The sequence below is a fragment of the Stegostoma tigrinum genome, chromosome 26 (genome assembly GCF_030684315.1).
Source record: "Stegostoma tigrinum isolate sSteTig4 chromosome 26, sSteTig4.hap1, whole genome shotgun sequence".
Taxonomy (NCBI): domain Eukaryota; kingdom Metazoa; phylum Chordata; class Chondrichthyes; order Orectolobiformes; family Stegostomatidae; genus Stegostoma; species Stegostoma tigrinum.
Window position 1 is genome coordinate 6224079 of NC_081379.1, and position 12973 is coordinate 6237051.

A 12973-nucleotide genomic window follows, 5' to 3' on the forward strand; every position below is an offset into this window, starting at 1 on the left:
TTTTTCAGCAGTTTTTTTTCTGATTTGCAGCATCCACAGTTCTTTTGATTTTTGGTTAAACTACCAGGCGATATGATCCTGAGCTTAGTCTTTCAAACCAGTCGTGATTACTTTGGTATCACAGAATTGTGAAATTTGGAATTATGCTGGATTAATCCTGGATTTATTGTTTGAATTTGAGCCTACACTAATTCACCACTGGCATGTCTTGCAGTTGAGTTTGAATGTTTGTATTTGGCAGTATCTGGTACATGCATCACTTCCTCCCTTAGTTGATGGAACAACATTTAGGCAATGTGGCATATGAATTCCCCAGCTTTTTTTAATCTTCATGAACATACTGGTGCCATCATTGCTGAAAGTCATGGAAATGATGCCTTTATGATTATTTGGATGCAGAGAATGGTGGGGCAGAAACTTAAGATCCTATCAGTGTTTTGGGAGGCAAGGGAAAGGAAGAGGTGAGGGCAGAAGTGTGGGAAATGGGTCAGACTTAAGCATGGTTGATCTGGTTTAATGTGCGAATTGTCTATAACAGGGTTTTATTGACCTTGCCATTCCTGGAAATAATACTTAACAAAATATAAGGGACATAACCTTATTTGGAGTCCTGAATGGTTTTTCACTTGCCTTTAGGGAGTCCTATATTGTAATGAGTGCCTTTGATATTCAGGCAATATTTGACTGAATGTGGCATCAAAGAGCTCTGGCAAAACTGGGGACCTGGGAAAAGACTCCACTGGGTGAAGTACTCGAGAACACAAAGGAAGGTGGTTGGGTTTTTGGAGGCTGATTATCATCACCTGCTTCTTCAGTGTCTTTCACTCTACCATAAGGTCAGAAGTAGTGTTGTTTGCGGACTATTACGCAATGTGAGCCCCATTCTTGATTCCTTAGACAGTGAAGCAGTGCATGTTTAAATTCCCAGGCTTGGGCTGATGTTGTAAGTAACATTCATACCACACAAGTGCCAGGCAGTGATCATCTCCAATGAGGAGGAATCTAACTATTGCTCCTTGCATTTCAATGGCATTACCACAATTGGCCGCCATTGACACGTGGGGCTTCATTAGAGGAGGAGGAGAGTCGATGTTGCGGTCCTAGGTCATCCTCCAGGACTGTGAAGGGGGAATGGAGTTGGGCAATAAATATAGCAAAGAGGCTAGGGGAAGGTAGGTGGGATGGTGCTAGGTGGATGCAGGTAAGGGTAGTGGAGATTAGTAAGTGGAAAGGGTGGGGCAGATAGGTGGGGGTGGAGATGGACAGGTCATACCACACAAGTGTCAGGTCAAGGAGGCAGAGGTCGGAGAGAGGGTTAGATATGGGATAAGGAGATTGTTGAAATTGGTAAATTCTATGTTTAGACCATCAGGTTGTAGGCTTCTGAGGTGGAATATGAAGTGGTGTTCCTCCAGTTTGCCTTTGGCATTGAGGCAGCCTGGGATGCCCATGTCACCCACTGAGTGGGAGGGGCAGTTAAAATGGTTAGTGACTGGAAGGCAGTGTTGATTGTGTACGAAGCTCAGCTGCTCTGCAAATCTGTCAGTCTATGTTTGGTTTGACTGATATAGAGGACGCCATGTTAGTAGCAACATACACAGTAGACCAGGTTGGAGGATGCACAGGCTAACCCCTGTCAGATATGGAAAGTTTGTCTTTGGCCTCGGATAGAAGTAAGAGAGGTGGTATAGGGTAATGTGTAGCATCACCTGCAGTTGCAAAGAAAGGTGCCAGGTTTGGTGGGGTGTGGACGATGGAGTGACGGGTTCCTACAAAAGGCAGATAGGGTGCTTTTCGTAGGGACCTCACACTCCACGATTCCCTCTGCCGCTTTGCACTCCCCACCAGCCTCATCAAACCCGGTACCTTTCCTGAGTGATGTGTGCATCTTGGGCCGCCTTCAGTGCTGCAACAATGCCACACGCAAACTGGAACAACAACACCTCATGTTCCACCTCGGGAACTTACAATGGCATAGACATAGAATTTACCAGTTTCAAAATCACCTCATCCCATGTCCAACCCTCCTGTGTTCCTCCAGCTCTGTATCGACTCTGACTCCAGCAACTGCAGTTCTTGCTGTCTCAGAACATCTGGGGCTTACCATTGACCAGAAGTGGAATTGGGCTAGTCATATAAATACAGTGACTACAAGATCAAGTCAAAGACCAGGAATCTGCTGACACACAACTCACCACCTGATTCCCCGGATCTTTCCGACCTACATACAAAGCACAAAATTTCTTCCATGGGAGAGCACTTCCTTGATATTGGTTTCATTTCTTTGTACCCCGGTGGCTTCTTTTGTATTCTAGGGGCTCAGGTCAGCACTGAGGGCATGGGTTGAAATTCTACTGCAGTGGCTGGTTGAATTTAAATTTAATTGCTAAGTGTGGAACATAAAGCTAGTATTAGCAATAGTGACCAAGAAACACTTATCCATTTCTGTGCATTGTTTTTGTAGTGTAGTGATTATGAAGAGGAAAGTTTCATAATTTGCATTTAAATGGTGGGGGCAGGTTCAGTTGTGGCATTCAGCAGAGAATTGGATTAATCTGAAAGGAGGAATGAAAGATTATTGTGAGAAGGTCTGAGTGACATTGGGTACGTTCCTAATTCTGACATGACTGGCTAAATGGTAGACCCCCCTCCCCATCCTCTAACAATTTGGTGATTACTCAGTTTTGACAGAATACCACATGTATTAAAGATTACGGTTGTGATTGTAGGAGTTTGATATATGTCAGCTCAGACATTCTTTTAGTTTTTAATTATTTTTAATTTTTGCGTGAGAGTCACTCTATGACTTACATAGGAAGCTTCGTAAAGATTATATCTGAGAAACAGTTGGAGAGGAAGAGCAAGTGTAGTGACGGTTGCAAGGGAATAGATATTCTCATTCAAAGAATTTTGTAAGCATTCATGTATCTCTACAGCTAATGTAGACACGTTGGATAAATGTTGAGCTTAGAACCTCAGAGCTGGGTAACGTGGGCTTTTGGAAGCTTTAAGTCAGCATGTGATTCTTTGAAATATAGGGAAAGGTCAGGGGAATTGGACTAATTGGATAGTTCTTGCAAAGAATTGCTGCAAAAAGACAGTCGTCTGACTGCTAACATCATTCTGATTTTTTTTACAGCAAGCCTCTGCAATTATGTTGGTTAGAATTTTGGCTTTTTACAGTGTACAAGATTTGCTGAAATACTCCTGGTTTCACGCAATGCATTTTTTTTTAAAGTCTACTTGCGAACCTTTTTAAGTGATAGTTTTAAATGGTGTGTCATTTTTTTATGCTGTCTAGATATCTTTGCTTTTTGTTGTGTAGGTACATTGTGGAATTTATCATCCTATGAACCACTGAAGATTGTGATTATCAATCATGGCCTTCAGACTCTGACAAATGAGGTCATTATTCCTCATTCAGGATGGGAGAATGAGCCCAATGAGGATTCGAAGCCACGTGATGCCGAATGGACAACAGTCTTCAAAAACACATCGGGATGTCTAAGGTGAATTTTTTTATTTTGAAATTGTTTTGCATTGCTGTGAGTTTGACTCTGCTTCGGTGTTCAAGTAGGCTCAGTTGTTAGCACTCTAACTTTGGAGTAAAATAGCCTTGATAGTCCACACTGGAACAGGATTTTAGGATAATGTTTCAGGTAGCATTGTACCTCTTCAAGTGCTTTCTTTTTGGATGGATTAAACCCAGCTGCCTATTCAATGCATGATCAAGTCTTTTTGGCTCTTTTGGTGGAAAACCAGGGACTACTTGCAATCTCTTAGCCAAGTTGTAAGGGAATGAAAAGCTTTGCCTGCAACAGTATTAGATTCGCCAACTTGAAGTACATTTAGGTCATCATTGGACAAGCATATGGACGTACATGGAATAGTGTAGGTTAGATGGGCTTCCGATCGGTATGACAGGTCGGCACAACATCGAGGGCCGAAGGGCCTGTACTGTGCTGTTCTGTTCTATGTTCTAACAATTTATTCCTCAGCTAGCATCCCCACAAAAGAGAAATTGGTCATTTATCTTTGGTTTTGGAAGCATCTTGTGTGCAAATTGTGGCTGCCATGTTAATCATCTCCAGTATTTCTAACTTTTGTGTGGACTGCTTTGAGATCTTGTAGCTTTCCGGAGTTTAGCTGTTTTGTCCATGTTTGAACCAGGGCTGTAAACAGAGTTGCCTCGGAAGAACAGAAGCTGGGTATTAGTAAGCAGGTTATCGCTAAACAAGTGCTGCTTTATAGCACTACCGATAATATCTTCCATCATTTTCCTGGTGACCAAGAGTACACTGAGAACACAGTAACTGGTTTGGTTGGGTTTGTACTGCATTTTATGAACAAGATACGCCTCTGTGACTTTCCACATTATTAGCTTGATCCCAGTATTGTAGCTGTATTGGAACAGTGTGGCAAGGGGAATGGCACAGTGCTATCGCTGAAATGTTGTCAGGGCCCACAGCCTTTGTGGCATCTAACACCTCTGAACATTTCTTGATATGATGTGAAGTGAATTGAATTTGCTAAGTGCTGTCAGCTGTGATACTGGGGAGCTCGGGGGGGATGCCAAGATGGATCACCCACTCAGCACTCTTGGCTGAAGATTGTTCTGAATGCTTCACACTAATTTGCTTGACTGCTCGCTCTTGAGGATGGAGCCACCTCTTCCAGTCGACAGAGGGAGGATGATAAGCATGTGCCGATGGCTTTATTTTTGTGGGATTTGGTGTGGAATTAAAAGGATTGTGAAAGAGAGATGGTAGAATTTTTAGTGATAATGGGAACTGCAGATGCTGGAGAATCCAGTTCTGGGCGCCCTATTATAGGAAAGATGTGGATGCTTTGGAGAGGGTTCAGAGGAGGTTTACCAGGATGCTGCCTGGACTGGAGGGCTTATCTTATGAAGAGAGGTTGACTGAGCTCGGTCTCTTTTCATTGGAGAAAAGGAGGAGGAGAGGGGACCTAATTGAGGTATACAAGATAATGAGAGGCATAGATAGAGTCGATAGCCGGAGACTATTTCCCAGGGCAGAAATGGCTAGCACGAGGGGTCATAGTTTTAAGCTGGTTGGTGGAAAGTATAGAGGGGATGTCAGAGGCAGGTTCTTTACGCAGAGAGTTGTGAGAGCATGGAATGCGTTGCCAGCAGCAGTTGTGGAAGCAAGGTCATTGGGGTCATTTAAGAGACTGCTGGACATGCATATGGTCACAGAAATTTGAGGGTGCATCCATGAGGATCAATGGTCGGCACAACATTGTGGGCTGAAGGGCCTGTTCTGTGCTGTACTGTTCTATGTTCTATGTTCTATGTAATCCAAGACAACGAAGTGTGGAGCTGGATGAACACAGCAGGCCAAGCAGCATCTCAGGAGCACAAAAGCTGACGTTTCGGGCCTAGACCCTTCATCAGAGAGGGGGATGGGGAGAGGGAACTGGAATAAATAGGGAGAGAGGGGGAGGTGGACCGAAGATGGAGAGAAAAGAAGATAGGTGGAGAGGAGAGTATAGGTGAGGAGTTAGGGAGGGGATAGGTCAGTAGGGAAGATGGACAGGTCAAGGAGGCGGGATGAGGTGGTAGGGAGGAAGAACAGGGTAGGGAGGCGGAGGCAGGCTGGGCTGGTTTTGGGATGCAGTGGGGGGGGAAGGGACGAGCTGGGCTGGTTTTGGGATGCAGTGGGGGGAGGGGAGATTTTGAAGCTTGTGAAGTCCACGTTGATACCATTGGGCTGCAGGGTTCCCAAGCGGAATATGAGTTGCTGTTCGTGCAACCTTCGGGTGGCATCATTGTGGCACTGCAGGAGGCCCATGATGGACATGTCGTCTGAGGAATGGGAGGGGGAGTTGAAATGGTTCACGACTGGGAGGTGCAGTAGTTTGTTGCGAACCGAGTGGAGGTGTTCTGCAAAGCGGTCCCCAAGCCTCCGCTTGGTTTCCCCAATGTAGAGGAAGCCACACCCAGGTGCAATGGATACAATATACCACATTGGCAGATGTGCTGGTGAACATCTGCTTGATGTGGAAGGTCATCTTGGGGCCTGGGATGGGGGTGAGGGAGGAGGTGTGGGGGCAAGTGTAGCACTTCCTGCGGTTGCAGGGGAAGGTGCTGAGTGTGGAGCGGACAAGGGAGTCATGGAGAGAGTGGTCTCTCCAGAAGGCAGACTCGGGTGGGGATGGAAAAATGTCTTAGGTGGTGGGGTCGGATTGTAGATGGCGGAAGTGTCGGAGGATGATACGTTGTATCCAGAGATTTTTCCTTTTTTTTAAAACTTAAATGAATGGTGCTAATTCAGTTCAGGAGTGATCAAACAAAAGAAGCGTACTTGTATTACAAAGTAATAAACTGAAGTGTTGCATATTTCCAAAGTCTGTGCTATCATGAAACACATTCTGCAAAATCTGATCTTGTTCCATTGCCATGATGGGCTGAAGACATTGTTAAAATCCAACATGCTACAGCATCTCAGACTTTTGGACTTTTGGAGTAACTGAAATAGCTCAGTTGCAGCCAACCCAGTGTGCATAACAGTGTGTTCTTATAACATGCTTAAATTGTTGTATAAAATACATTTTTTAGGGAAGAAAATTAGTAATGCAAGTATTAATTCCCATGTACAGTTGTGTGTATTTCACAATATGCTATTGATGAGCAACAAAACCAACTTGGTTGCAATCTTGTAGTTAAAATTCCAAATCGAATACAAGTCCCAGTAATTTGAGATCGGAGTTGGCAGCTATTACTGCTTTTGCACTGAAATCCAGACCTACAGAAATATCATGGAGCGGAGTGTTTAAAAGCAATTTGTGCTGAATGACTACTGTGTATTTTATTTGTTTGTGCAAAAATCAGAAGTATTTGTGTGCCGTAGGATTTTTAAGATTACTTTTTGTTGTTTTGGACTGCCTGCTGTGTTAAAGCTCTAAGAGCACTACCATTGCCGTGTGGAGGGTGTTTGTTCAGATTTGATAATGCCATATTTCTCCATTGGATCAAGATCTTGTATTTGGCTTAATTGTTCCTGTGCATTAAGATTCGTAACATAATTATAAGACAGCTATACCATAATACACAAGTTGATTTTTTAATGAGCTTTCTGCAGAAATGTTTTAGAATTGTGTAAGGTGTTATTTTGTATGCTGGATGGGGAGATGAAGGAAAAATCAAGCTATCTATCTGTATTCCTCATACAGAGATGAGGGTGAAAGAAGATGAGGTATTATGAGGTGGACGAAGGGTAAACCTGAACAGAGAATAATTTATTGTGCGTCTTTTCAGCTCCGCAGTCAGTCTTAAGCTGCCTGTTTAGCTCCTGCTTCTGGGTTAACTGACGCGCTGTCTTAAAGGGGCAGCATACATCCAACTACATGCAGAATAGGAACAAAAACAAAGTTGCTGGAAAAGCTCAGACTTGCTGAGATTTTCCAGCAACTTTGGTTTTGTTCCTGATTTACAGCATCCGCAGGTCTTTCGGTTTTTGTGTGCGTAACAGATGTTACCTCTTTCCATTCTGTCAAAACAAATTCCTGACTATATTAACAAATAGTAACATGAACATGTTATTCTGGAACTGGTATTGGGTAATGAGGCAAGTTTAATAAATAGCCTCAGTAAGAGATCTACTAAGGATTAGTGATTATAACATGATAGCATTTGAGTGTGAGAAACTTGAGTCAGAAACATCTGTGTTTAACTTAAAGGGAATTACATTGAAATGAGGATAGAGTGAACTAAAGTGGAATTGGCAGATAGGTTGGCAGGAAAAACAGTCAGCAAGTAGTATGAGACATTTAGGGATGTGATTCCTGACTCTCAGCAAAATTGTATCCCAGTAAGGAGGAGACACTCTCAGAAGGATTAACCGTCCATGACTAAACAAGGAAGTTAAGGAGAGAATTAAGTTGGGAGAAAAAGTATATGCAGAGGCAGAAGTCAATGGTCGCCCTGGAGATTGGGGTAAATTCAGAATACAACAAAAGCTGAAAAGATTAAGGGGAAAAGTTAACTGAAGGCAAACTAATGAGGAATATAAAAACTGGCAATAAGACTGCTTTAAGCTTTTTTAAATAAAAAAGACAAGTGAAAGTGAAAATAGGCCCCTTGGAAAATGAATTTGAGATATTTTGGTGATCAAGGAAATGGTAAAAAGGTTAAGAGTTATATTTGGATTTACAGAAGACAGGTGACAAGGTAACAAAAAGAGCTCATGGTGTTGGAAGTCATATATTGGCATGGCTAGACTATTTGCTTCCTGCCCATTAGCCATGAAATTAATTTAAGGTTGGTAACCGGTAACCATTGGCAATCTACCGGGATCAGTGCTGGGACTGCAGGTGTTATAGTGATTGCATTAATAACTTGGAAGCAAATGTACTGTAGCCAAATTTGCAGATGACTCAAAAATAGGTAGAAAGACGAGTTGCAAGAGGGATGCCTGGAGTACTATGTACAGTTTTGATTTCTTTACTTGAGAAAAGATGTACTGACAGTAGAGGGGGTGCAGAGAAGGTTCACTTGGTTGATTCCGGAGTTGAAATGGTTGTCTTGTGAGGACACATTGCATAGGCCGGAACTATACTTGTTGGAATTTAGAAAATGAGGAGAAATGTTATAGAAATGTGTAAAATTATGAATGGGATAGGATAGAAACAGGGAGGTTGTTTTCACTGGTGGGTGAAACTAGAACTGGGGGACATCACCTCAAAATAAGAGAGCAGATTTCGCCTTGAGTTAAGAAGGAACTTCTTTGCCCAGAAGTTTATGAACTAGTGGAATTCCCTGCCCACTGAAACAATTGAGGCTACCTTATTGATTGTTTTTAAGACAATGATCGATTTTTGAGCAGCCAAGAAATTGGAAGGTTATGGTGAACGTGTGGTTAAGTGAAGTTGAATCCAGATAAAGATCATCCAGACATTGATAGATTAAGTGGGCAAGTGGTGTGTAATGTGAAAAAAATGTGGTTTGTATTAAATGAAGAATAAACATGGAAAGCCGCAATACAAAGGGAATTGCGGGTCTTTGTATGTGAAAAGGGAAGCTAGTACATAAGTGTAGCAAGTGATCAGGGAAGCTCATGGAATGTTGGCCTTTTATTTCAAGGGGTTAAAGGAGAAGAGCATGCAAGTCTTAATGCAATTGTACAAAGTGCTGGTGAGACCATATCTGGAGTACTGTGAACAGTTTTGGCCCCTTTCTTTAAGGAAAACTATTATTTCATTGGAAGCAGTTTCAAAATAGAGGCCGATTTGATATGTGCCAGTTCTGTGAAGGTAATTTTTTTTCAAAAAGAACAAGCCTGCAAGTGACCGATATAAATTAATTCTAAAAAAACTTGTGATTTCATTGAAGTCCCTGGATGAAGTCCTGTGATTTTTATTGGATGGCATGTTTTTCTTGCTGATTTCATGGCACCAGAAATCTATTATTTCAGCAGTTCTGAGGAAATGTCACTGGACCTGAAACATTCTGATTTATTTTTTTCTCCAAAAATGTTGCCAGACCCGCTAAGCTTTTCTAGCAATTCTTTAGCTTTGACTCCAGAAAAGAAGATAGATGATCTCCAATCAGAAGGGCCAGGAGTTAAGCTCAGAAGAGAGAGTAGTTTCTCCCAGTAGGAGAATCCAGTTTTTAGTTCAGGGGATCCAGTCACAGTCAGGGTTGTGAAGGTGAAAAGCCAGCAGAGTTTGGATAGAAATCTTCAAGTTATTAAGGTTTATCAGTATTGCAAAAGGGTCCAGTCAGTGGAGTTTGAAAGGGATTGTACAGTTGTCTGTGCAATTCAAGAAAAAGAAACTGAGGATCCAGTTAAGTAACAAGTTGAATTGAGAAAGGAGCAAAATTGTTCTGGAATTGAATCTTTGAAAAACAATACAGTTGGGAAGCATTTGCAAACTTTGTTTTGTTTTTATTAAGATGTTTATAACTCATTATTTGCTTTGTTCGATTTTATTTGTTTTATACTATTGTGTAATATGTGTATCATCTTTTGGTCACAGATGCTGTGCAACAATATAAGTGAATATGTTTCAGTGAAACTATCACACTAAGTTGTATTCTGAAATCTGAGTTGTCCATTGTTACCATGAACTGGAATCATGGTAACAGGGTCATGGATGTCACTATACAGTTAGAGAAATTTTGGATGAATAGGATGGACAGCCAGAGATCAAAGTTCCTCTTGGTATCTGCGACATAAGTGGAAAAGGCAAGAAGTTCAGTGTTTAAAGAATTAGGAAAGAGATCAAAAAGCAGGGCTTTAAAATCTCCATTTTATTCACCGGGTCATGCACTAGTGAGCATAGAAATGGGTTAGAGCAGATGAATGTTGTGGCTGGAGAGATGGTGCATGATGCCGATGAGAAGAGAGACCTGTACAAGCTGCACCTTTTGCACCTGTACGGAGCTGGAATAAATATCCTTGAATGATAGTTTGCTCATGTTATTAAGTAAGATTTAACATCAATTAGGTAGGGAACCAGAGGCTGAATGCACATGGCACAAAGTCAGAAATGGATATGGAAAGCAGAAACAGGGGAGGCAATAAGACCCAGATAACATTCTGGAGATCAGGGTTCAAATCCTGTCGTGGCAGATGGTGGAATTTGAATTCAATGAAATATCTGGATTTAGAGGCTACTGATGACCACAAATCCACTTTTGATTGGTGAAAAAACCTTTAGGGAAGGAAACGGCTATCCTTACCTAGCCTGGTCTATTTGTAACTCCAGGCCCACAACAATATGGTTGACTCATAACTGCCCTCTGGGCAATTAGAGATGGGCAGTAAATGCTGCTTAGCCAGCGACGTCCCCATTCCATGAATGAATAAAGGGAAATTAGTGGCTGGGTCTGGAAGACAGATAGAACAACTTAGAAAAGAGAGAGTTTGACAGTGTTCAAGGGTATGTACTTCAGTGCAAGGAGCACAGCAAGTTAAGCAGACAAGCTGAAGGTACAGATAAAAGTATGGCAGTGAGATTTCATTGCTGGCTCATAAACATAAAGAGGGACAAGAATGGCAGTTCAACATTCCTGGTTGCAGGGTTCTCCGGGAAGATAGTGTGATTCTGAAGTAGGGGAAGTAGCAGTTTTGATTCAACAAACAATTTTTGCTGGGAGGTTCCAAAAGGCAATCACCATCACCCCTCAAGTGCAACTAGGGATGGGCAGAAAAACAGTTCTGAGGAAGGGTCACCGGACCCGAAATGTTAACTCTCTTTTTTTTCCTTCACAGATGGTGCCAGATCTGCTGAGCTTTTCCAGCAACTTTTTTTTGTTCCTGCTAGGCAGTGAATGCTGGCCCAGCCAGTGACGACCCCCCCCCCCCCCGCCCCCACCAATCCCATTAAAGAATAAAAACAAGGTAGACTGAAAAATTGGCAGGATCCTCAATAGAAGCTGTATGGATTGAGCGAAGGAACAAAATAAGGGCAGTCAAAACTTTTGTGTACTTATAAACTTCCAAACAGTCAGAAAACCTGGCAGTTAACTGAGCACAGACAGCCATGCAGTTATCATAGGGGATTTTAATAACCACAAAATAAACTGGAATAGCTCGTCTAAAAGGAGTGAAGAAAATAATTCATGAAGTGTATTCAAGGGAACAGTTTTGGCCAGTACATAGCAAGTACTATGAGAGGGTGTGGCCCTCTACCTGGTTTTAAAAAATTTAACTAGGCGGGTGGAATAAGGATTGGTGGGAGAATATTTTGGTGTTATGATCTTAATCCAATTCGTTTCAACATCATAGTGGAGAAGAACAAAAATAGAACTGCAATTCAAGATCTATTTGAGGTAAGACCAATTTTACAAAGCTAAAAAATGATCTGGAAACAGCTAAATGAAAGTAAGTCTGTGTGAAAGTAGTGGGAGGAATTGGAGGGCAAGTTTAGAAGAATTCAGAGTAAATATGTTTCCACAATGGAAAAGCATGCGATAACGAAATCTTGAATCCCCTGGGTTTCAAGAAGCAGACGGGGGGGAAGCTTACATTAGGCACCAAGAATTCATTACTGCAGTAAGCTGAGGAGGGTATATGATGGTAAAATCAAAAGAAAATTAGCTAAGTAAAAAAGCAAATGGAAGAATATTGTTAAGTAAAGTAAAGGAGAACAGAAATTTTATCAATACATTGCATAAGAGAATAACTAAGGAAAGAATAGGTCTAAAAAGGTAGGGTGGTTGAGTGATAACAGTGTGGAGCTGGATGAACGCAGCAGCCCAAGCAGCATCTCAGGAGCACAAAAGCTGACGTTTCGGGCCTCGACCCTTCATCAGAGAGGGGGATGGGGAGAGGGAACTGGAATAAATAGGGAGAGAGGGGGAGGCGGACCGAAGATGGAGAGAAAAGAAGATAGGTGGGGAGGTAGGGAGGGGATAGGTCAGTCCAGGGAAGATGGACAGGTCAAGGAGATGGGATGAGGTGAGTAGGTAGGAAATGGAGGTGCAGCTTGAGGTGGGAGGAAGGGATGGGTGAGAGGAAGAACATGTTAGGGAGGCAGATACAGGCTGGGCTGGTTTTGGGATGCAGTGGGGGAAGGGGAGATTTTGAAGCTGGTGAAGTCCACGTTGATACCATTGGGCTGCAGCGTTCCCAAGCAGAATGAGTTGCTGTTCCTGCAACCTTTGGGTGGCATCATTGTGGCACTGCAGGAGGCCCATGATGGACGTGTCATCTGAAGAATGGGAAGGGGAGTTAAAATGGTTCGCGACTGGGAGGTGCAGTTGTTTATTGCGAACCGAGCGGAGGTGTTCTGCAAAGCAGTCCCCAACCCTCAGCTTGGTTTCCCCAGTGTAGAGGAAGCCACACCAGGTACAGTGGATACAGTATACCACATTGGCAGATGTGCAGGTGAACCTCTGCTTAATATGGAAAGTCATCTTGGGGCCTGGGATGGGGGTGAGGGAGGAGGTGTGGTGGGGGGGGAGCGGGGGGGGGGAGTGTCGCACTTCCTGCGGTTGCTGGGGAAG

General features: G+C 42.8%; 1 protein-coding gene across 23 annotated transcripts in view; it reads left to right on the forward strand.

Moving 5' to 3' along the window:
• The window catches only part of arvcfb (ARVCF delta catenin family member b), a 271561-nt gene that overhangs the window by 184836 nt on the left and 73752 nt on the right, over positions 1-12973 (forward strand). For all 23 annotated transcript variants that reach the window (XM_048556431.2, XM_059654918.1, XM_059654921.1 and 20 more), the window contains one exon: positions 3326-3509. In XM_048556431.2, the coding sequence (XP_048412388.1) occupies positions 3326-3509 (184 nt within the window). The remainder of the gene's footprint in view (positions 1-3325; positions 3510-12973) is intronic.